At 37.4% G+C, this 25,261-nt stretch overlaps 1 protein-coding gene across 5 annotated transcripts in view; it reads left to right on the top strand.

The window, feature by feature from the left end:
• LOC126162182 (GTPase-activating protein skywalker) overlaps window positions 1–25,261 on the top strand; it is a 310,386-nt gene that overhangs the window by 277,118 nt on the left and 8,007 nt on the right. For 3 of the 5 annotated variants that reach the window (XM_049918507.1, XM_049918504.1, XM_049918505.1), the window contains 2 exons: window positions 2,990–3,016; window positions 13,373–13,531. In XM_049918507.1, the coding sequence (XP_049774464.1) occupies window positions 2,990–3,016; window positions 13,373–13,531 (186 nt within the window). The remainder of the gene's footprint in view (window positions 1–2,989; window positions 3,017–13,372; window positions 13,532–25,261) is intronic. The other 2 variants (XM_049918508.1, XM_049918506.1) reach the window with 1 other exon arrangement.

Raw genomic sequence — 25,261 nt, 5'->3', positions numbered from 1 at the left:
ATTTCACTGCATTTGGGTTATCTTATGATGAATTACAAATTCTTGAGTGACTTGCATATTAAATCAGTGTTGCTTTCAAAAATATGTTTAAACACTGCACCAGTTACATATTTTTCTATGCTTAGCAAGAAAGGTTTGGAGAATTTACGTTCATTGTCCAGTGAATACATTTAAGCAAACATTGTGTGATGTTTGCATGTGTGTTGTTCTGCCTTTCTTGCACTATAATCATCCTTTTGAGGTTATAATATACCTTTTCTCTCCCATTATGCAGAAAACCACACACACACACACACACACACACAGACACACACACACACACACACACACACACACACACACACACACTGTTTGGGGATGGAGATAAGGACTTTGTACAGATAAGATCTTTGTGATTAACATATTTTCACAGACATAGAGTGTGAGTGAGGGTTTGTGTGTCTTTGATTTTCTGTGCCATGGAGGAGACGCAGTACTTTATAAACTCAAAAAGATGACTTCAGCACGAGAGAGACAGAACACACACACTTGCAAACGCCATACAACATACTTAAGTGAATATTTAAGAATAAAGGAAATTCCTAGATGGAACAGTACTTAAAATGAGGGAAAAGCAACCTGTCACCTATAGTTGACTGATTTTCAGAGTGTAGAAACACATAACAGGAAACATTATTTGCACTAGTCTCATTGTGGCCACAGGAGTGTGCCTTTGGCTGTCTGTGCGTGGGAAGGTTTGAACTTAAACTAGAATAAAAGCAAGAGCTTGAAAGCTAGTGTGAATATAGTTTCCTGTTATGTGTTTCTGTGCTACACACATCAGTCTGCTGTAGTGAGTGATCACCTTTCCCTTATTTTGCATTGTTCAAATATTTGCACTTGACAATGAGAATAAATTCTCAAAACAAGTTGTGTGCTAAGCAGGAAAAAATACATAACTGGTTCAGTGTTCCATTATTTAAATTGTGAATGAAACAGTCAAAGGCCTTCCAGAAACTTCAAGTATGATGAATGAAATTAAGTTTACTTTATAGTGCAGCTTTAGTTTCAGCACTGTAATGTCATTTGTAAGCTCAAACAATTGCACAGGTGTTTTTTCATGAGGTAGATAACACTGCACTAACAGTTGTTATGAAGTAGAGTAGTTACAATTACACTTTGAGTAAATATTGTGAAAAATATTAGTTAAATCTGTCATCAGAATTTAACTGCAAGTGACACAATGCAGTTTTGTAGCATTGTCTAGAACTTGTGTGTCTATAGCTTATAGAAATTTTTCTAGTAACAAATTGTGACAATAAGAAATTGTAATTAGCAGCTTTTATATGAAGCTTTGATATTAAGCATCTAGTGCACAGCTGCGTACAAGAGTGTACAGATTTTATTCACTAAATGTAGATTACACATTATGGATACTAAAGTAAATGCATACATATTGAATTTCAATGAGTAATAGTGATAAGCAGTAGTTTCACATTATCAAAATTTCAGATTAAATGAAAATATGGGGGAAAAAATACACCTACATGATGATAGCATGTATATAAGACATAAGACACAAATACAATGGAGGAATAATAAATACTCAGAACATGCAATTACTTCAAATGTTAAAACTCAAGGGTAGCTACTGAGGTAGAGACTTTTTGAAAGAGAAAGGGAACTTCGTGGAATGTGTATGTGTGTTTGTGTGTGTGTGTGGGGGGGGGAGGGGGGTTGCTGCCTTCAGTTCTAGGAAAGGGTATTTGTTGAATGGAAACAAAATGGGGGGGGGGGGAGATTAACTTGTGTCTCTGGCTGAGGACAACCTACCTTGCCATATATGAGGAAGAAGAGAGCCAAAAATGAAACAACTGCGTCAGAAAGAATAGATTGAAGTTAACATACCAGTAAGCATAACAATAAATAAATGCCACATGGGCAAGCAGACCTACTCATATTGTTTGCCAGTTCATACAAGTACACTACATATTTTTCCATATAGCAAATTACAGCTACCAGATGGTAGCATACAAATAGAGAAATAATAAATACTCCGAAGATGCAATTATTTCACCATCACCAAATTGACAGAATGTTAATGGAAGCAAACTGTCTGCCTTAAGATTGTATAGTGCATTGTTACTGAGCATGCTTTACAGCTAGATTCAAGGGATCTGAATACTTGTATGAAACCATTCATTTGAATCCTCCCTCCCAACATCAGTTTCCCTGAACTCTAGAAACGGGAATTTGCTCTCCAACATCATCCACTATCCTCTGGAACTTATCTTTTGTTAGTGTCTAATCCCCCCCCCCCCCAAATGCACAGATGTACTTTTTTTATTCTCAATTTATCACACTTCATTTGCATTATTCTTTTCACTTCTTATCCATCTTTACTTCTTGTTCTGTCCCTCCCCTATCTTTGGTCTCACCCTCCTTTTACAAGGTAGGTCTCCTATAGATAGGTTCTGAATAACCTGTCTTTCCCCTCCTCTTCCACCCCTCCATCCTTCCCAATCCAACCCTAATCCCTTTTTCAAAAAGGAACCTGTATTACATTAGTCTGTATTAAGAGTTGCTCTTTCTTGTTAATTGAACAATATTCTGAACTGAATTTTCCTTTTTATGTAATTTGCTTGTAGTTTTATTTTTGTGTATTGTCTCCTGCTTATATGTCTGGTAGAAAATATCATAGGTCACAAAGTCTTTAAATTTTATGTATAAATTTTGCTGCTGCCTTGAGTGTGTTAATATTTTTACACCTTGATTAATAAAGATTTGAAATTTGCACCTACAGAACTAAAGAATTTATTGGTCACAAGAAACAGAACCCAAGAGATAGCAGCAAGTGTTCAAACTATTATTCTTGATTTTACATGAATGTTATCTGAAAAAGTATGGAACATGGGAAGCAAATTATTGTGTGAACAAGCAGCAGTTAATACTGTGCGTAACAGAAGCCTTGCTTAGTGAGTAAGACCCACTCTAAAATCTTTTGTTTCAGGGTGCTGAAAACAGCAGGAACATGCAGGTAGTTGTAATTTCAAGCTATTATAAATCAAACGTGAGATCCTGCAACATTTAAAAATTTGTTGCATGCTGATATCTGTGAAAAGAGAGCCCTAAACAAGCCTAGGATGCGAGAGGATGTTGTAATTAACAATTCAGTTTGTGTGCTGTATGTTGATACCACCCGTTTATTTCTCCCCAAATTTACCTTTCACCATATTGGTTTCAGTGTGCACATTGTCCTTTGCAAGTGATCAGCTTGAAGCCACAGTTAACTTAAGTAATGCACTTTCTATGAAACTTCTCGTTAAGAAAAAAGGGGATCAAATTATAGAGAATCACTTGTACCTGCAAAACAAAATTAAAGTAGCAATTTGTCTTTTGCACTCCTACCTGCAGTGGGTGGTAGAAAAAAAAAAAAATGCTTCGAGGGAGCCCTTTTCTCTTAACCCTAGAACGGACATGTGGGGAGGGGGGTGGAAAGGATGTGGGACACGCATTTCTACAGCAACACCAAAAATACTTCTTTTACTGTTTATTGGTGTTTAAATTTACCATGCATTTATTTAAAAATAAGGTTGTGTTCACCTAAAAATCTGATTATTCAGCATTTACAAAAATTCTTGAACATTTAAAACTTTTTTGGAAGTTTACATTCTTACAAGTTACGAATTTAGGATTGTCACGCAATATTACACATTTTAGTGCACAGTACGATCTAAAAAAATGGTTGTCACTCATTAGGATATACATGTTACTTAACTGTACTTTATGCACAGTCTTTGCATAACATTACAGAATGGGGCAGACACAACCACTTTCCAGGTCTTTTACAAAAATATTTAGTTTTATTGTCTTTGAAGTTATCACAATGACCTCATTTGCCTTCTGGAACTACTTCCTTCTCAGTGGTAATCCTAGATAGGCATGCTGTCAGCTGCGGAATGTTCTGTAGGAAATTCTTCTGGTTAGCTCTCTGTGCCGTATGTGGTTCTATAAGTTCCAAACACAGTTGCTTATGGAGTAGCCTTCTTGAAGTACCAGTCCTGTGTTTGCTTTCTATACTACAAATGCATTTATACCAGCAATGTTCAAAGTGCTATAAAACATGCGCAGTAGCCAGCATCTTGTGTGCCTTCCAGTATTTTGGTATGAACACATCTCATCAACAACATGCAATCACCTCTGTGTTGAATTATAGAACATAATAGTCTCTGGCTTCGTCAAATTACTTATTTCTTTGCCAGTTTTATTGCTTGTGTGCTTTGATGGGAGGAAAATTACACATTTATTTTTCTTTGGCACATCCATTCCGAAATTGTCGCTAAATCCGGATATGGATGAATGCATTTTTCTTTCCTTGTGGGTCAAGAATTCCAAAGGAATTTCTCTTTTGTTTTTGCACACTGTTCGAACAAGTGTAAGCTTACAATCTCTGACAAGTTTCTTAGCAACAGTGTTGCTTGTGAACCAGTTGTACAGGATAATATTCCTTCCTGTACTGTCTATTGACTCTGCAAGTCTGTGCACATCATCATCAGCTGTGTTACTCACTTGGAAGAAACCTGCAGGTTGTAGTCCCAGATATACTTACAAATTTTGTACGTAGGCTGTTTTAGCATCTGCTGTGATAAATATTTTGATCTCTTACTTTCCAGGTTTGAAAGAAAATACATTTTGAAAGAACAACTTCCCCAAAAGGATAGTAACATTTCATTCACTGTAAGGTATTAACAAGTTGTGTAAGGCCTTGTACAGTTTTTGTGAATCCTTCCATAACATAATGTACAGGAGTCAATTTATTACATTTTTATTTTCCTCTCTTGTGTGAATATTATCTAATCTGACACATCCCAAAAGAAAATTAAATCTTTTTAAGTGACATACTTGGAGGGAAGATTTCTGTCCCTGTGCCACAAGTGTCCCCAAATTCTTTCTTATTCATTTCACCTCTGTGAAGAATGCCAGAAATGTACAAAAGACCAAAAAATGTGTTGTACTCTTTCTTTTATTCCAAGTTTCTTGCAGTATTTTGAGTCACTTTTATGAAGAGGTTTTACAAGATCAGCATAAGTATTTGTGCTCTCTATTTTCAAACCAAGCAAATAATTGTCAGTGAACAGTTTCCAGCTCAATGGTGGTCGTAGCATTTCTGGCTTCCCCACTGACACATGCATAATTGTATTGTGAGATCTGGTGCAAAAATTTGGGTTAGGAACATTTTCAGCCATCTAATTTGTCTGTCTGTTGACAGATAGCAAGATGATGATGTGTACTCATGTTTCTGATGGAAATAACAATATCATCTTTGCTGTCCATCTGTTCGTAACTCATTTCACTTTTTGTGTTGTGGCCACTTTCAGGAACAAAATTAGGATCTACATCCAAATTGTCATTATCACGTTTTAATAACAGTTTTTCAGTTTCTTCCACACTTGGTGGACCCTGCCAAGCCATTTTTCGAGCAGTTTTATTGCTCTCAGTCGCTATAACAAGAAAAGTACCTACACAGAAAAAGCTAATGTAAATGGATGGGTTCGGTCTCTCTAACCCAGAACATGTTTCTTCCCATGTTATTGATCAACTGATGAACAAAGATGAATTATAAAACAAGTAGTGGTCTCTAGGAGCATCAAAACTAAAAGCTAAAATGATAGGCTTACTCTTAAGTAGTGTACTTTTGTGGATATTTTTAAAACATAAATCGCCTGGGTCTGGGAGAGACAGCCTGTCCGTTCTAGGGTTAAATCTTGTTTTTGAATACATTAGACTTAGTCGTAGGTATAAACATTTGTTATCGCTTCACCTATGAGGCACAAATGCCATGATAGAGCAGTGTTTTCTTTTTCTGTACTTGTAATAGAATATTATATTTGTTACTTATAGATCCACAGACATGTTTAGTTCGTTCATTGTTATCATACTCTTTTTTTTTTTTTTTTTTCCACCTTCTGATCTCCTTCCTACGGCATGATATTTCTAAATGTGTTTGTGAGAATGTCCCAAAAGAGGGTCCAGTTATGTACTGAAACTTTTCAGTGCAGTGTGGAGCACTTAGCACTTGTGATATAAGTTCTGTAATGTCCCAAGTAGTATATCACTTAAAATAAATCCTGAACTTTTCAGAAAGTCCATTAAATTTAGAACAATGTTGACCTAATACAGTGTGTGTGTGTGTGTGGGGGGGGGGGGGGGGGGGGCAGCGAGAGCGGGCGCACTGTCCTTACTTTGAAGACATATGGCAGTGTGCTATTGTTCACATGCACATTGCTAGCTTAGTGATGATCATAATATTGTTATTCAAACTTCAATGTTTGTTATAAATGAGTAGGTATTTCATGGATACAGACATACGCACAAAATATAGAACTTTAGTTGTATGCAACAGAGTAAATATGAGCCCTTCGTTAATAGAACTTACCACTATTTCAGCATGTCTCCTGTCAGTTTTGTTTGCGAAATCTAACACTGGCATGAAAATTTCAACCAGAATCCTTGGATTGCTGATGGCAGAAATGGTTAATATAAAAACTCTGTAGATGAAAACTAGAAACCCATACTTAAAGTCTAGCTGTTGCATGTTCTTTCAGACCATGATTGATGATGGCATTCTTCCTTGATGGAAGTAGCCTAACTCTTGAGACACATCATGGTACGAGTCGTGTGTGTGTGTGTGTGTGTGTGTGTGTGTGTGTGTGTGTGTGTGTCTAATATACCTTTTTCCTAATTTATTGCTTAACTTTTTCTCACACACGGACCATGTTTCCCTGGTAACCTCATAATATCTATATTGAGGAACGGGCTTGCTGAGGTATGATAAATATTGTTTTTTTCCAAGACTGAAAAACGACTTTAAATAAATAATTGTTGTGTAGTTTCCACAGCCTTATGCAACTCTTTCTGTGTGATGACATCTTGTCAGATTACAAGTCACTTCTGTCACTTAGTCAAGAAGCTTCTTGTTTGTATGGTTATATGAAGTCTTTTGCGACAGAGACCTGGGATGAAAAGTCATCAGTAAACTTGGCACTTCAAATTTCAATTTTATCCAAATTTGACACGGATTGTTTAGGTAGAACATTTTATCCGGCTTTGTGCACCAAATACAAAGACTGAGTTGACCTCATTTCAGATCATTCCATCAATGAAAAATGAGTCTGGACCTCAGAGTTTGCAACTGTGATACCAACTATTAGACAAATGGCTTGTGATGAGTAAAGCTGTTCTGCAGAATATCGATCATGTCCAGAGATTGATACCGAGCGAGGTGTAGCAGTGGTTAGCATACTGGAATTGCATTCGGGAGGACGATGGTTCAAACCCGTATCCGGCCATCCTGATTTAGGTTTTCCATTATTTCCCTAAATCGCTTCAGGCAAATGCCAAGGTGTTTCCTTCATAAGAGCACGGCTGACTTCCTCCCACATCCTTTCCTAACCTGATGGGACCAATGATCGCACTGTTTGGTCCCCTCCCCTGAATCATCCAAAATCCAGTTTGATGACATTATTCATCAGATCATTATTTCATGTGTGAATTCTTATAATATCGATGTAGGACAATACAATGAACACTTGTTCCAGATGGAGACACTTAAAAATCATCATTCGTTCAAGCACAAGACACATTACTACATAACAGTGCCAGTGCAGTTGAGGTAGGGCAAGGGTGGTACAGATATTGCACCTGATAATTTAATTGAAGAAAGTCGGAGTGTGTCCAAGTCTGTTGCATAATGTAACACCAGCAGTAGTAGAAAAATTCCAACTACAAGATCATAAAGAAATCGTGGTACCACCATAAACACTGGAGTGTTAAACATGTAGAAGAGAGCATTGCATGATCAAAATTAAGATCAAGCCCAGCTGATGAGCATTCACTCCTTTAAAACACAAAGGAATTACAGACATTAAACCTAGGTCTCCGACTTATTAGGCAGATGAGCTGGCCACTGCACCATCTGCATGGCTACCTTAGCGGAATTTTGAGCTTGCCTCATTGATTAATCCCATTGGCAGCCAGTGTCTATAATTCCTTTGTGTCTTGATTCATAGTGGCCGCAGGATTAAAATGATGTCTTTTTCTTTTGGACATGACACTACATTTACGTTCTCTCCTTATAAGAGTAAAGATCCTCCACATTTCTACATTATACTAACTGCAGGTGGCTTGAGGAGTATGGATGTAGATGTAGATGCACCGGTGCAGTGGTATCATGTCCATGTCCTTATCTGTCACTGATACCTCCTCATTGTTATCAGTATTCTTGTAGGCAGCAACATGACTGTGTAATTGTTTTCTGACGAAGAGTTTTAAAGCTTGCCTGTTGAAGGCACTTTCCTTGCTGCTGTAGTAGCAGTAGACACAAATTACATCAGGCAACCACTCATCTGTGGGTGAATTATGAGTAGTGCATAGGTGACTTACAAGATTATTCCTGTAGTAGAAGTTCACACACATTCGTTGATACATATAACAACAAATTATATTTTATTGCAGCTGCATCCCTCCTTATACTCTTCTGCTCGTGTAGATACTGTGGAGGAAATACTTTGTAGTTAGTCAAACTGTACTGCTTACTTTCCATCAGCAACATTGTAAATACAATTACTTCTACTTGTTTGCCAAGTTGCCAAGCCTGCTTCACCATTCCAGTTCATACAATGGTTGTATAACTGCCATATTTTTACTTGCATTGCTAGTTGTGAACTGCTTTTGCCATGGTATCTTGGGCATCTCTTCTTCCAAGACTTTTCTCTGTGCAGTACCTCTGATGACTGTTCATCCAATATTTTTGTATCTGTTTTATAATCCAAGCCACCGTTGGGCAATCATGAGTTTGACCAGAATTTCCCTGCTGATTATTATTCCTGTCAGTTTATACACTTTGCCCATGCAAGGCAACTACAAAGATTTAGGGAAAGTGTACTGAAACCACTCAACAAAAATAGTAGCAGGTATCATAATACCTGTACCATGCTTGTGTTATTACATGGATGTTTATTACTGTGATGCACACTGTGATTATCTTTTTGTTTCACTTTAGTTTTGTACCAGTCTAATGTACGAGGTGCATTCAAGTTCTAAGGCCTCCGATTTTTTTTTTTTTTCTAATTAACTACTCACCCGAAATCGATGAAACTGGCGTTACTTCTCGACGTAATCGCCCTGCAGACGTACACATTTTTCACAACGCTGACGCCATGATTCCATGGCAGCGGCGAAGGCTTCTTTAGGAGTCTGTTTTGACTACTGGAAAATCGCTGAGGCAATAGCAGCACAGCTGGTGAATGTGCGGCCACAGAGAGTGTCTTTCATTGTTGGAAAAAGCCAAAAGTCACTAGGAGCCAGGTTAGGTGAGTAGGGAGCATGAGGAATCACTTCAAAGTTGTTATCACGAAGAAACTGTTGCGTAACGTTAGCTCGATGTGCGGGTGCGTTGTCTTGGTGAAACAGCACACGCGCAGCCCTTCCCGGACGTTTCTGTTGCAGTGCAGGAAGGAATTTGTTCTTCAAAACATTTTCGTACGATGCACCTGTTACCGTAGTTCCCTTTGGAATGCAATGGGTAAGGATTACACCCTCGCTGTTCCAGAACATGGACACCATCATTTTTTCAGCACTGGCGGTTACCCGAAATTTTTTTGGTGGCGGTGAATCTGTGTGCTTCCATTGAGCTGACTGGCGCTTTGTTTCTGGATTGAAAAATGGCATCCACATCTCATCCATTGTCACAACCGACAAAAAGAAAGTCCCATTCATGCTGTCGTTGTGCGTCAGCATTGCTTGGCAACATGCCACACTGGCAGCCATGTGGTCGTCCGTCAGCATTCGTGGCACCCACCTGGATGACACTTTTCGCATTTTCAGGTTGTCATGCAGGATTGTGTGCACAGAACCCACAGAAATGCCAACTCTGGAGGCGATCTGTACAACAGTCATTCGGCGATCCCCCAAAACAATTATCTCCACTTTCTCGATCATGTCGTCAGACCGGCTTGTGCGAGCCCGAGGTTGTTTCGGTTTGTTGTCACACGATGTTCTGCCTGCATTAAACTGTCGCACCCACGAGCGCACTTTCGACACATCCGTAACTCCATCACCACATGTCTCCTTCAACTGTCGATGAATTTCAATTGGTTTCACACCACGCAAATTCAGAAAACGAATGATTGTACGCTGTTCAAGTAAGGAAAACGTCACCATTTTAAGTAAAAACAGTTCTCCTTCTCGCCGCTGGCAGTAAAATTCCATCTGCTGTACGGTGCTGCCATTTCTGGGACGTATTGACAATGAACGTGGCCTCATTTTAAAACAATGCGCATGTTTCTATCTCTTTCCAGTCCGGAGAAAAAAAATCGGAGGCCTTAGAACTTGAATGCACCTCGTAAACAGTCCCTTTTTGTGCAGTGTGAGTTGAGCCATTCCCTACCAATATTTCATTGAAATATAAATGTACAAAGCTGTAGCATGTATTGTCATTGATTTATTTTGCATTGCAAATAACATTTCACTTCAAATTTTAAGTTGAAAATCAACATTGATTATTTTCAGTATCTGGAACAGCTGAGGATTGTCATCTTAACAACTACCATAAAGAGACAATAGAAGATTGTGGCTGACCAGCATCCATGGGTGTGGGTTTCTGGGGGGGGGTTCATGATTCAGAGAGTAGGGAAAGGTTTAGAAGTTAGGTTTGGCTAATCTTGTAGCTTCAGAATCCAGAGAACTAACAATGATTTGCCAGAACTAGCAGTTCAAAACTGAGAAATAGACTCTGAGGAAACTACAGGATAAAAAGAAAACGTAAGATAAAAATCGGCAGATAAGCATCATAATGGAAAAATGGCACAAGGGGCTTAAAATAAGAGAAAACAAAAACAATCACTGCAGACTGATCCAGTGCCGGTGAAATACGTAATTCAGATTGTAAATAGAAACAGTGAGGAAGGAATATTGTGGAGAATCATGGAAAATTGTTTGTGCACAATTTTCCCAGCAGACAGTAGCATTATTTAAGATACGTGTATATGAGGAGCCAAATACTTGTTGGAGCTTGGAAGCACAAATGCTGAGAGGGATTTCTTATGAGCCAAATGATGACATAAACAACTGAGTTACTGTTGTTATAGGATGTTCAGCAACAAGGTGCTTCATGTTGTTAGTGCAGCTGGTTTATTTGTAGCTATTCTTTCTGACATAGTAGTTTGTGGTAGATATTTCTGTGTAAAAGTCGTATCAAAATCTGCAATTTACTTGATACGTCACATGTGTGACTTTGTTCTTTTGGAGTCACTGAAATTATCACATGACAAAGGATACTACTGTAGATAATTATTCTTAGTACAAGGGTCGAATGAAAAGTAATGCCTCCACATTCGTTAATTGGATTTGGATGGAAGTATTTTAATAAATCAAATGCGGATGTAATTGTTAGAATGTGATCTTTAATTACCAATATTCACTTTTCCACATAATCACCAGCCAATTGGATACATTTCTGCCAAAGATGAACAAGTTTTTTGAAGCCGTCACGGAAGAAGTCGACACACTGTTTCCGCAGCCACAGTCTCACAGTTCCATCAAAGTCTTCATCAGAAGCATAATGATGACCTCGCAGATTGTCTTTCATTTACCGGGAACAGGTGAATGTCAGACGGTGTTAAATATGGACTGTATGGAGGATGCTGTACGGTGGTAAGATTCAGTCCCTGAAGTTCTGATGTGGTGGCACATGAAGTGTGTAGTTTGGCATTGTCATGCTGCAGGAAAACATTTCCCTTTTCCTTTTGGACCCTTGTTAGTCGTTGTTTCAAAGTCTGCAGTGTTGTGATGTAATGCTCTGAATTTATTGTTGTTCCACTATCAAGGAAATCAACATGCATTAAGTCACCTGTGTCCCAGGGCTGCATCTTGAATTCTTCGTGTCAATATTCCGTAGACTGCCGTTTTGTAAGGGTGTACCCACATTTCATCTCTTGTCACAATTGAATGGAGAAAGCGTCACCTTAATTCTTGTAACGGAGAGGAGTTCCTGGCAAATTTCAAGTCCGTGTGCTTTCATTTCAGGAGTCTGCATCCGGGGTACCCACCGTGCACAGGTGTTCAGATAGCCGAGCAAAGCAATAATGTGACCCACACGTTCTTGTGAAATGCCGATTGTGGTTTCAGTTTCTCTCTGAGTGATACAACGATCGTCCTGAATCAGTCTGTCAACATTTTGCTTGTGAAACTCGGTGGTTGCTGTCACAGGATGTCCAACTCTTTGTTTGTCACGCAGGTCAGATGTTCCGACCTTAACATCTTTAGACTTACTCGCCCAATGATGCAAAGTACTCACATCAACACAATCACCGTAAAATGCTTTCATTTTCTGATGAATCTCCTGTTGGGTGACACCTTCTGCTATCAAGAATTGAGTGACTGCACATTGCTTAAATCACATTGACTGGCCATCTGCACAGGGTTCCATACTTTACACTGTAACAACACAACCATTCAATGCTAAAGCTTCCCACCAACTGGAGCTGTAGAGAAGAGGCTACGGAACAAGCCAGTACCTGCCACATACCAGTCCTGCCAACTGTTGAAGAGTTACGAAGGTGGAGGCATTACTTTTCAGTCAACCCTCGTATATACAAAGTGGTCATAAACAACCTGAAAATCTTGTAGGGGTGTTTGCAGGGTAGGTTGTCATAGGAAATAATTGTTATAAAAAAATCTCAATGTTGTGTCATTTCAGAATTAATTGGTTTTGAAGTCGGCCTATCAGACTCTTAGTGCAGCCTTTGGTTTGGGTTTGATCCTTTTTACAGTCCCATGTCCAATTTTTGTATCACTGTCTTGTTTGAGTTTAAGAAACCAACTAAAGAACACATTTGGTGGCACTGTCTCTGGTGGGCTGTTTTAATTTACCTGTGCAGTGTCCTGATTGGTTAAGTTCTATGCTAATTAACTCGAAAACCGTGCAACATACCACATTTTTTTCCTAACAGTTACTTCTCAGCACACCACACCGTGCAATACTCGCACAAGCTTTACAGACTGTTTCTGACCACCCCGTATATAGTATGATGATGTACATAATATAAAACATTAAGGAATGAAATCCTTTCATACGGAGAAGTTCCATATTTGTTATATCATTCTGAATCCAGTTGACTGAAGCTAAGCTAAATCTTTGGAACATTAAAACACTTTTATTCTAAACGATTAAACTGTTCTTTGTTCATAAATGCCCATAAAATTTGTTCTTCATAATTAATGGGGTGTCTTCACCTACTTAGAAATTTAAGAAATAAACTTGTGTTTTATACCTGTATTTGGATTAATTCCTATGGTTTACTGTATACATAACACTATACTTTCTTTCTTACAGCTCATTACTCTGTGGTCCTGGCTGCCAGTGAGAATAACAATGTACCAGCCAGTTCTTTTATACACTACAGAGGAACATGGTTGTAGCTTAACTACCTTCTTCGTGCGTGTGGAACACCATGAACCCACACTTCTGATGATAAAGACTTGCAACAATGAGGTATTATTGTACTGTAAAAATTTTTTTTGTTTGGTTTTCATAAAACTTTTTCACTTTGTGTTGCATTGTTCATTTACTTTATTGTAATTATGAAGAAAAACATCCTTTTTTATTCTATGCTGAATTTTGTTTTCTCAAGTTCTTGAGGCAGAGTGAACTCATTCAGTTTGATTCCTCACTCTTCTCCATGTTTTCAATGTCATATAAAGCCAAATACACATACACGACTCAGTTTAAAATTTCCTTCCTGAGAACAGTTACTGTGAATGTTTCACAAATTGCAATATCTACATCTACACTGATACTCTGCAAATCACACTTAGAGAGGGTTCATCAAACTGCCTTTACAATAATTCTCTATTAGTCCACTCTTGAACAGCGCACAGAAAAAAAAAAAAACACCTATATAAATCTGTGTGAGCTCTGATTTCCTGTATTTTATTATGATCCTTTCTCTCTATGTCGGTCAGTGTCAGTAAAATATTTTCACTTTCGGAGGAGAAACTTGGTGACTGAAATTTCATGAAACGATTCTGCTGTAACGAAAAACATCTTTGTTTTATTGATGTTCATCCCAAATCCTGTATCATGTCTGTGATACTCTCCTCCCTATTTCGTGATAATGCAAAATGTGCTGCTCTTCTTTGAACGTTCTCGATGTACTCTATTAATCCTAAAAGAGGACGGACAAGTTTAGTGTAGGCAGTCTGTTTAGTAGATCTGTTACATTTTCTAAGTGTTCTGCCAATGAAACACAGTCTTTGGTATGCCTTCTCCACAACATTTTCTGTGTTCCTTCCATCTTAAATTGTTTCTAATTATAATTCATTGTTATTTAGTTGAATTTATGGCCTTTAGATCAGAATGATTTATTATGTAATCGAAGTTCAATGGATTCCTTTTAGCACTTGTGTGGATGACTACACACTTTTCATAATTGAGGGTCAATTTCCAATTTTCATACCTTTTGTTTGCTAAATCATTTTGCAATTTATTTTGATCTTGTGTTGAGTTTACTAGACGATAAACTACAGCATCATCTGCAAACAGCCTAAGACGGCTGCTCAGATGGTCTCCTAAATTGTTTGTATAGATACATAACAATAAAGGACCTATAACACTACCTTAGGGAATGCCAGAAATCACTTCAGTTTTACTCAATGACTTTCCGTCAGTTACTATGAACAATGACCTCTCTGACAGGGAATCACGAATACAGTCATATAACTGAGATGATATTCCCTAAGAACGCAATTTCACTACAAGCCGGTTGTATGGTACTGAATCAATTTGAAATCCCTTGTCAATAGCACTCAATACTTCGTGTGAATAAAGAGCTAGTTGTGCTTCATAAGAACAGTGTTTCCTAAACCTGTGTTGCCTTGTGCATCAATAGATTGTTCTCTTTGAGGTAATTCATAATGTTCAAACACAATATATGTTCCAGAATCCTGCTGCATATCAATGATAATGATATGGGCCTGTAATTTAGTGGATTACTCCTACTACCTTTCTTGAATATTGGTGTGACCTGTGTGACTTTCTACTTCTTTCGATATGGATCTTTTGTCAAGTGAGTGGTAGTTAAATGATTGATGAGTATAGAGCTGTTGCATCAGCATACTCTGAATTTAATTGGTGTACGTTCTGGACCAGAAGGCTTGCTTTTAATAAGAGATGTAAGTAGCTTCACTAACCTGAGGATTTCTACTTCTAAGTTACTCATGTTGGCAGCTGTTCTTGGTTCAAGTTCTGGAGTATTTACTTTGTCTTTTTTGGTGAAGGAATTTTGAAAGGCTATGTTTTTAGCAACTCTGCTTTCACAGCACTGTCTTAGATAATATTTCCATTACTATTGCACAGAAAAGGTACTGACTGTGTCTTGCCGACTTTACATATGACCAGAATCTCTTTTGATTTTCTGCCAAGTTTCGAGAAAATGTTTCATTGTGGAAGCTGTTATAAATATCTCACGTTTATTTTGGCGCTAAATTTTGAGCTTCTGTAAAAGATTGCCAATCTTGGAGATTAAGCATTCGATTTAATTTGACGTGCTTATTTCATTATTCCTGCAACACTGTTCCGAACCGTTTTGTGTACCAAGGGGGATCAGCTCTGTTGTTTGTTAATTTATTTGGTATAAATATCTTAATTCCTTTCAGTACTATTTCTTTGAATTCAAGTCCCATCTGGTCTGCATTTGCATTGTTAATTTGGAAAGAGTGCAGATTGTTCCTCAGGAAGGCCTCAAGTGAATTTTAATCTGATTCTTTTTGAATAGGTATATTTTTTGTTTATTTTTGGAGGATTTGGGGGCTACAGTATTCAATTCCGCTATGACAAATCTGTGTTTACTAATCCCTGTATCAGTTTTGATGCTCGTTATTAGCTCAGAATTATTTGGTGCTAAGAGTTCACGTGTGTTTACGCAACCGTTTACTATTTGTGTGGTCTCATGAACTAACTGCTTGAAATAATCTTCAGAAAATGCGTTTTGCACAATTTTGGATGATGTTTTCAGTATACCCTGGGTTTAAATATATCTTTTCGCCAACATGTTGAGGATAAATTGGGGTCACCACTTTTATATCCTGCCTAGCAGGCAGCATGTGTGTGTGCTCCTGTTAACTGAAGGGTAGGCTGAATTTAGTAAGCTAGGAGGAGCAGGTGAGGTAGAACACTTGGTACTGCAATTAAAAGTGGATTTACTGTGTACTGAGCACGTAGGTGCGAAGCTTCACATCAAGTTACAAAGTTACAAGTAGTGGCTCGCCCACTATGAAATAGAAACAATGTTGTTTGGTCGTCTGCTCAGCATCAAATGGGCAGAATCTGCAGCATTGCTCGTAGATCTTCACAGTGCCGGCGTTGTCGTCTGTGTTGGTGTCATAGTGCCAACCTGCGAACTTGCAGACATGCTACCGTGGGTTGCGAAAGCTTGAATTTTGTGTGTGTGTTTGTGTTTGTTTATGTGTCTATCAGCATACCAATGCTTTCGTTTGGTAAGTTACATCATCTTTGTTTTTAGATATGTTTTTCCCACGTGGAATGTTTCCCTCTATTATATTCATTACACTATACTTACATATTCTAAATTCTGTAGGTATATCTGTAACTTTGTAACTGACGCCCTTCACATTAGCAAAATCTCTCCAAGATAGTAGGAGAAAGTTGAAAGACAATACAGTAGTTAAAGAGGAAGAAATTGCCTCATACAGAAGTAAAGTGGGGGGAAAAAATGAGGCAGTTAACCCAGAACCTGCTGGGCGTTACTCCACCTAACCTGCAAAGAGGGCAAATCATCCTTAGGATCTAAACATTTATTTTTTATCAAGTTCTTTCTTGTGTCCCATTTTGGAATCAACCAGAAATACTGCTTTGGGATGTGGTAGCCCTGTTATCTTGAAAGGTCCAGCATATCTTGGGAAAATCTTACTCATCTGTTTATTTATATTTGAACTCTGACAGTACTCATTTATTAGTACTAATCAATTATATCAATTGGTGGTATATGTGCCCTTTCATTGTATTTGTATACTGTTAAGACTGCCTGCCTATTCAAATTGTCATTTACTCTCTTAGTAGCTTCTCAGAAGTTATATTTCGTAATGATGGTCATTTAAATAGCTTTAGCAGAAGTTCTGCGGTAAAATTCTTATCTAATACATCGTAAGGGGACAGTCCTTTTGATGTATGATAGTGTGTTCAGTATTACTTAGAACTCTGGGCTCTTCTGATGCCAAGTTGTGTATTTGTCAGAACAATACAGTCTAAATAAATGACCAATTTCCTTCCTAATCCTCTCACACAGGTTCGATTGTGGATGGTATTTTGATATACATACATGTGTAACTCCTTCGCAAGCTAAAAATTCTTCGTAACTGTTACTCATAAACTGTGACCCATTGTCAGCCAATAATCTGTTTGGTTCTCTTTTACCTATAAAATATTCTTCCAAGCAGTTTATTAGTGTCCGTGGTTGGCTTCTGTGTAAGATAGAATTTTCATATTTTGGCCATCATTCCTCTAAGACAAAAATATTTGTTACTCCTCCTATTCCTATTGGTAGCTATCCAAAAACATTTGCTGCTGCAAGATCATACAGAGCTTTTGGTATTATCTTGAATGATACATGGTTGCAATCTTTTTTAACTTTTTGGTTTTATCTCACATGTTCTAATTATTTGTCTTATTTTTTTTTATTAAAGTTCTTAAAATAATAAAACTTACTCATATGTTTAAGCCATTTGCGTGTTCCAAAATGTCCATTTTCTTTATGTGTGAATTGTATTAATTCATTTTCTAGGGTTTGTGGAATACATAGCTTCCACTGTGTTTTATTGTTACATAACTTCCAGAATAGTGCTTCTTCCCTTATCGTCCAGATGTATTTATCTTCTACCAATGTGCTGTTTTTTCACATTTTTGTAGTTTGTCCATAAAATATACATATGTGCTTATATCTTGTTGTATTCTTAATGCGAACTTTCTTACTTTATCATTTGTATAACTTATTGTCAAGAAATTCTTGTTATGTCATTCACACTTGAAGGTATTCATGAAAATGCATGTGATAGTAAATTTTTGAACCCTTTTTGTATTTAATTTCTATTTATCAAGACTGGGATTCCATTCACCCTGGAAAAAGTTCATATGCGATATCAAATTCAGAATCGTCAGTTGCTAACGTAAAGGCTTCATGCATTACTGGATGTCGCAAAATTGGTACATTTATCAATGCCTGCTTAATATTACAGAGTGCTTCAGATGCTGCTTCATCCCATATGCAATTTGTCTTTGTTTCAGTAATGATGATAATCTTGGAATGTTCATTGGTTGGCCTTGTATATAGCGACGATAGAATCTGGCTGAACACAGACGAGTGTAATTGTTTTACATTTTGTGGCTCTGAATGGTCTTGGCCTCTGTTCTTTTGGGATCTGATCTTACTCTCTTCATCTCTACTAAATTTCCTAGAAATTTCAGTATCTTAATTGTGATACCCCTTTCCTGAAACTTTTCTAGCATTGTAGTTAATAATACATAGTCTTCTTCCCACATCCTGGATACTATTAATATATCGTCTACATAAATAATTAATACTTATAGCAGTTCCTTACCTAGTGCTTCATCTAGTGCTTGTATGAACACTGATACTGAAATACTTAAACTAAAGTGTAAGATTTTAAGTTGATAAGACTTTTCATTGAAACGGAATGCAGTATATTTTTGTGAGGTTTCATGTAATTTAACCTGCCAATACTGGGCAGTCAAACCAACTGAACTAAAATGCCACTAATCGCACCCCTCCCACTGGTTTCTTTACTACAAGCAAAGGTTTGTTACATGCACTTACATTTATTTCTGTCAACTTATTTTCTGTCATTTTCTCTATTTCCTCATACACTACTGGTGTTACGTTTAAGGGAACTGGGTAAGGTTTCCAAAAAATAGTTCCTTATTTCTTATGTTAATTTGAAAAACATAATTGCCAATCACTGCTGATATTTCAAAAAAAAAAAAAGAAAACGCACTCATATTTCATTAAGATCATAAACAAATCATGTTGTTGCTCTCCAATTAATAGGTTAAATTGCTGAGAGTTAGTCATTATTTTTTCTAACACCCTTTCAGATTTTCTGTTTCTTCATCATCATCTGCTAACTAGTAATAAATCCCTATTAGTTAATAACTTATTTATTTTAAACGGTGTAATATGATTAGAACTGTCCTTGGTCCAGTATAACACTTTATAATCAAAGTCAAGTTTTCCTCTATATTTTAATTACCAGTGTAGGCCTAGCAGTATCTGGAGGTTCACATTGGGTACTACTAATAGTGTCTGCATAAATTCAACACCACTTATCTCCAATGACAGACGAGTTTCCTCTTTAATTTGCTTTCCTTTACTATCCACTGTTACTACAATAAATACCCTTGTCACCAGTAATATGGGACATATATTCTTTTTTCTAATAGTATGCAGGTATTCTTGTGAAATTAATGAAATTTCGCCTCCTGAGTCTGTATAAATATCTACATTTATATGTAATACCTTTCCCTTGATTATTGGTTTTAATTGCTCGTCCTCTTTTATGTTATCTTGAGTTTTACTAGATTCTACGTGCTCTAACGATTGTGACTGGGCGCTAATGACCTCAGTAGTTGAGTGCCCTTAAACCCCAAACAAAAAAAAATCTTTTATGTTATCTCCTAATAATAATCATTCTCTTGTAGGTATCATATGAGTAAATACAATTAATTTTCCAGGTGATGGGCCTACGATAGTTTTGTTACTTCCTGGATCTTTTCCCACATCCCAGGATGTTGCCCATTTTCCAATACTATTATTAGACAGTTGGATGTATATGTACTTTGTTTGACATGGGATGCATTCTGTGCTATTGTAGTGTTAATGGTGCTTGAGTCACTGGTTACAAAAACCTGTGAATTATTCATTTTGCTATTATTTCTGTTTCTGTTGCAATCATTATTTGGTCTCCTATCTATCCAACAAAAACTAATCTATCTCTCTCTCTCTCTCTCTCTCTCTCTCTCTCTCTCTCTCTCTCTCTCTCTCTCTCTCTCTCATCTCTCCCTCCCTCCCTCCCTCCCTCCTTTCCTGGAAAATTTTGATGTGTAACTGCCAACACATTCCCTGTATTTCCATTTCCTGTATTCTTATTTTCTGCATGATTAAAATGGCCTCTTTATTTATTCAGGGTATCCAAACCTTCCGCAAATGTCAATAATTGTTCTACAGTAGTCCACCCACTATGTAATATTTCTTTAAATGTGAAATAAGGCAATCTCCTTACCAGCACTTGGACCAAGTGTGCTTCATCTAGTGGGTTAGCTAAATATTTAGACCTAGTCAGATGCCACTCAATATAGTATTTATATGTACCCCACAAGATATCGTAGTGCTTAGTACCTAACGACTGTAGTGTCAACTTTTCTTGTGAACTTGTGGACCATCACTTTCTCTTAAATGTTCCCTGGAAATCTTCCCACAGTTTAAATTCTTCCCCATTCCACTGCATTAGATAGTAAATGTTCTAGTGCAAAATTGATTTTTTAGTATCTTCCGATTTCTGAGGCATAGATCGAGAAAATACTTTTATGAAATATGTTTGATGCTTTTCTTTGGAAATTACTTAGCACAACTAACTCCATTTCCCATTTGTAATTCTTCTAATACTAAGGGCAATAATCTTATGTTAGATGTAACTATTGTGCTTCTAAGTCCCTGTTTAGTATCTTCTAATTCATTCCATAATTTCTGTAACTCACCCTTATTATAAATAGTGTCGCCCATAGAATTAGAGGTAACGCTGTTGGTACCTAATTTTTCATGTACTTTTTTCTGTACCTTTTATCTAGATGCTTCTCCAAATCAGTTATAAAGTATTTGAAGCACTAGAAATTTCATTAAGTTTTTTTTGTATAGTACTAATATTTCTACCCTATCTTGAATCTCTGAGACTTGATTGCATATAGTTTCGTAATTGTGCGAAGATGATTCCTCTAACTGTGTCTTCTTATCATTTAAATTTTTAAACTGTGTTTTCACTTCTTCTCTAGCTATATCACAATGCTTGATTGTTTTTGTTTCAAACTCCTTAGGTAGATTATCTAAGGTTTCCTCTATTTGGGAAATTTTATCTATTTTTATGGGTATCCAGATTGTAATGGTCGCCTGGTCGTAGATATTGCTAATTGCTATAATCACACTATTTCACTCCCATTTACGGAGCTTGTTAGCACTTGATGTTAGGTTGGCGCCATTAAAATGCATTGTGTTGTAGTAATCGCTGCTACTTGCTGGATCGCTGCTGTCTCTCGATGCTGATGCTGGCTCTACATCTGGTTGTCTAGGGTTAAAAACATGAGGTCCCGTGTTTTTTATGTGCTTTTGGTGATAAAGAACGAGCGAAACCAACAAATATGTAAACTTCAAATATTTATTATTCTGGTGGCCATCTTAATTCCACTGTCCACCAAAGACCATGACTCAACACAAAGTAGTACTCCCATTACATGTTCTTTGCATTGTTTATCCACCTCAAACAATAACACACAAACACACTTTACCAAAGTGACATTCCGACTGCCTCCCGACCGTTCTTGCTGCTTGTATTTATAACATTGTCAAAGAACTACTAAAAAGAGATATAGTTTACAAGTCACATGTACATCTGTTATCATAATTTGTGCAGAAAAGTTATTAATTTGCATCGAGTGACATAATTTAACATGTTATTAAAATGACAGACAGATTTGTTGACTTGACAGAATAATTCTTTGTTACAAAAAGGCCGTTTTTTAGAAGTTTGTCAATTGACTTCTCTAATTTGCATAAATAAGTAAATAACATGAATTATTAAGAATTACATTGGTTTTCGTCTAAAATAGGATTGATTTCGTGAATACTGAGTGAAAATGCTCCTAGTGAACAAATAGGTTTCACTGGGTGATTTTTATTTAAGGAGATCCAAAACACCTAAGTTGTCCACTATTTTTCGTACTTCATATTAATTATTTAAGATGAACTCAAGTGTTTTTACATGATGACATTTGCTGTATCAGTGATCAAGTGATATTAACTTTTGTGTGGGTTAGTTATTCAGTATAATTTAATGGGTTGACTGTTTATGGAGACATGTTATGCAATCATTGTTAACATACACAATACCTTTGCTATAATCATAAATACTCCTTAAACTGGTTGAATTTGGAGGGTATCGCATACTTCGGTAAAGTAAAGCCTTTAATATGTTCCGTTACAAGATCCCGCTCCAGCTACTGCCAGGTCTGGGTGCTGACGAGTCCTCTCCATTTGTCTCGGTCCTCCCACCGCCTTTCCTCCTCCACTTGCTGCCAGGTCACACGTCTCCTTTCCACAGATATTCTCACTCCCATTTTCCACCATGTTCTTGGGCGCCCTCTTGGGCGCCATCTTTAGTTCTTCCATAATTTTGGGAAGTCTCTGCCCACACATCCTCTTAATGTGCCCGTAGCATCTTAACCTCTCTCTCTCTCTCTCTCTCTCTCTCTCTCTCTCTCTCTCTCTCTCTTTTCCTTTTTTTTCATGTTTAAAGTCCTTTGTAATATCTACATTCCTTCCTCTGCCCATTCTTCTTTTTCCTTTAACTGCTCTGAGAAATTTCTTTTCCCCTGCTTGCAGTCCCTTTCCGTCATTGTCCATGTTCCTTCTCCATACGTGTCAATAGGGAAGTAATAACTCTTATACATGAGTTTTGCTTTTTCTGAAACTTCCTTATTCCAAATAAGGTGTTTTATCGTTTGGTAGAAATTGCCTCCCTTCTGTAACCTCCTACTAATTTCATTGGTTATTCTTCCATCACTAGATATTTCACTCCCTAAATAAATGAAACTGTGTACCACTTTGATGGGTTCTCCATTCAGAGTAATATTCCCATTGAACCCTTTGTCTCTTCCAAATTCTGTTACTTCACTCTTATCTCTCTTTATTTTCAGTCCATACCTTTTCATTATTTCCTTCCAAGCATCTAGTTGTAACTGTACATCTACCTCTTTATTGCCCTGTATTACCATATCATCTGCAAAAATCGTCTTTTTGTCTTTTTCTTTTACCATATCTTTTATTTAAACTGCCCTGTTCATTCCCTCCATCACAACATTAAAAAGTGCAGGAAGTAGAATTCTTCCTTGTTTAAGTCCATGTCTTATTTCGAAGTATTCAGAGTTCCCCACTGGTGTTCTAATTCTACAATTGTGTCCTCTGTACATTGTCTTTATTTCATTAATGTATCCATCTTCTATAACTATCTTCATTTGTTCCTAGAGTTTTTCGCTGTTAACTGAGTGATGTGTCTTTTATATGTCTATAAAAACTGTTATCACCCTTTTGTTATACTCCCAACTTTTTTCCATCAGTTGACGGATAGAAAATATCAGGTACTGTGCTGCTTCCTTTCCTAAACCCCTGCTGTTCTTCACTCAGCTCCTTTTCTGTCTTTCACTTATTCAATTTAGTAAAATTCGTTCAAAAAACTTGGCTGTATGACTCGTAAGGGTTATTCCTCTGTAGTTTTTACCAAGTCTTTTGTTGCCTGTTTTGAAGATGGGAACAATGTCTCCTCTTCTCCAGTCATCTGGTATTGTACTATTTCTCCACACACTTGACGGTACTCAATTTTTATGGGTAAATTGCCTATTTTTTTATTATTTTGAGATAGTTCATCCAATTGCTCCATTTTATTAGTCATCACATCTGGTTTATTTGCTCATTCAGCTAGTTTCTCTAATGGTTTATGTATATCTAGAATTTCTGCTGAGACCATACTATCCATACTTCTGATTGTGATAGGCATGTAATCTAAATTACTTCATGGAAAACATTTTTATGTGACTGAGTAGCAGTTCACAAAATGTGGCAAGAAAGGGAGTAAATAATTTCACGACTGTTTGTGATGTGCTCAACACAAAAAAGATCATAATTATCTCGGTGTTTATGGAGAGCCAGAAATCTCCTGCAATATCTCCCTCTAAACAAAGTTCCAAGATTGTTGTTATATGTGCATATGTAGAGATTTCTGGCTCTCCCCAATACATGCGAGCAGCAAATGTATGCCCAGATAAATACCTGCCACTATTAATGTATGACCTTGGCTCTTATTTATAGTGATTGAGAATGTGACATTCAAAGGGAACTGTAATCATTTGAACTGGAAAGGTGAGTTTATTGGCATAATAGGAATTCGCGGTTTCTGTACTGTCTCTCCTTTGGCCATGTTAGGGTGAAAGAGCTTCTATAATGTGCCTTTTCAACTCTGTAATGTGTAACCTGGTGTCACTGCACAAACTTGGTCCATCATGGTTACAAATCAGAATTAAAGGCACACCCAACTTCAGCTCCAACTTGTGGGAAGACACTCCTGACAACTAAAACAAGTCTATAAATTATACAGGATCTGTAGTTGTCATCACTTCTCATCACTGTATTGATTGACATGTAGGTGGTCACCTCACCTGGTACTAGATCAATAACGTTTTTATTTGTGTTTTTCACCAATTCATTATTAGGGGCCCTAATTGCTCTTCCATGTAAACCACTCCTTGATGCTAAAGTGTTTTTGTAAGCTTGGAAAAACTTCATTAATTATGTTACCTTCCAAGCTTCTAACATTGCAGGAGCACCTTTCAAATTTTATTAGGCCTTCCATATTCATTACCATGCAGCCTTTGCCAATCTCGAGGTGGTTTTGAGCAAAGAGCACATACTCCTGGTTGTTGAAGGATTGTACTCTCATCCTACTTGTGAGGTGCAATCTCTCTATCAGTGCCCACATCAGTGAAGTCTTGAGGCACATATTGATCTCGTCTACCACGGAGGCTAATTTGGTGACTAACAGTGTCAGAAGTCACCTGTAAACAAGACCACCACTCCATCCATCAACATTCTTCATTCAGAAAGTGCATTGATAGCACACTTGTGTGACCTCGAGCATTCATCTCACACGATCAATTTGCACTGCTGCAGCAGAGTACCGCAAAAACTGCTCTTATCTATATCGCAAGAGGGCATTTCCTTCCTCACAAGATCCAGTGGAAGTTTGAACACCGAGTGGGCAGTTCTTCCTCCACTGAGCAGGGTTGTGACTTTCCCAGGTGATGCAGCAGCTAGGGTGACAGTCCTGTTCTTGCACAACTGCACCGGCAGCAAATTCAACAACAACATCTTGG

Source organism: Schistocerca cancellata, chromosome 2 (assembly GCF_023864275.1).
Source record: "Schistocerca cancellata isolate TAMUIC-IGC-003103 chromosome 2, iqSchCanc2.1, whole genome shotgun sequence".
Taxonomy (NCBI): Eukaryota; Metazoa; Arthropoda; class Insecta; order Orthoptera; family Acrididae; genus Schistocerca; species Schistocerca cancellata.
This window is presented reverse-complemented; position numbering and strand designations above follow the sequence as displayed.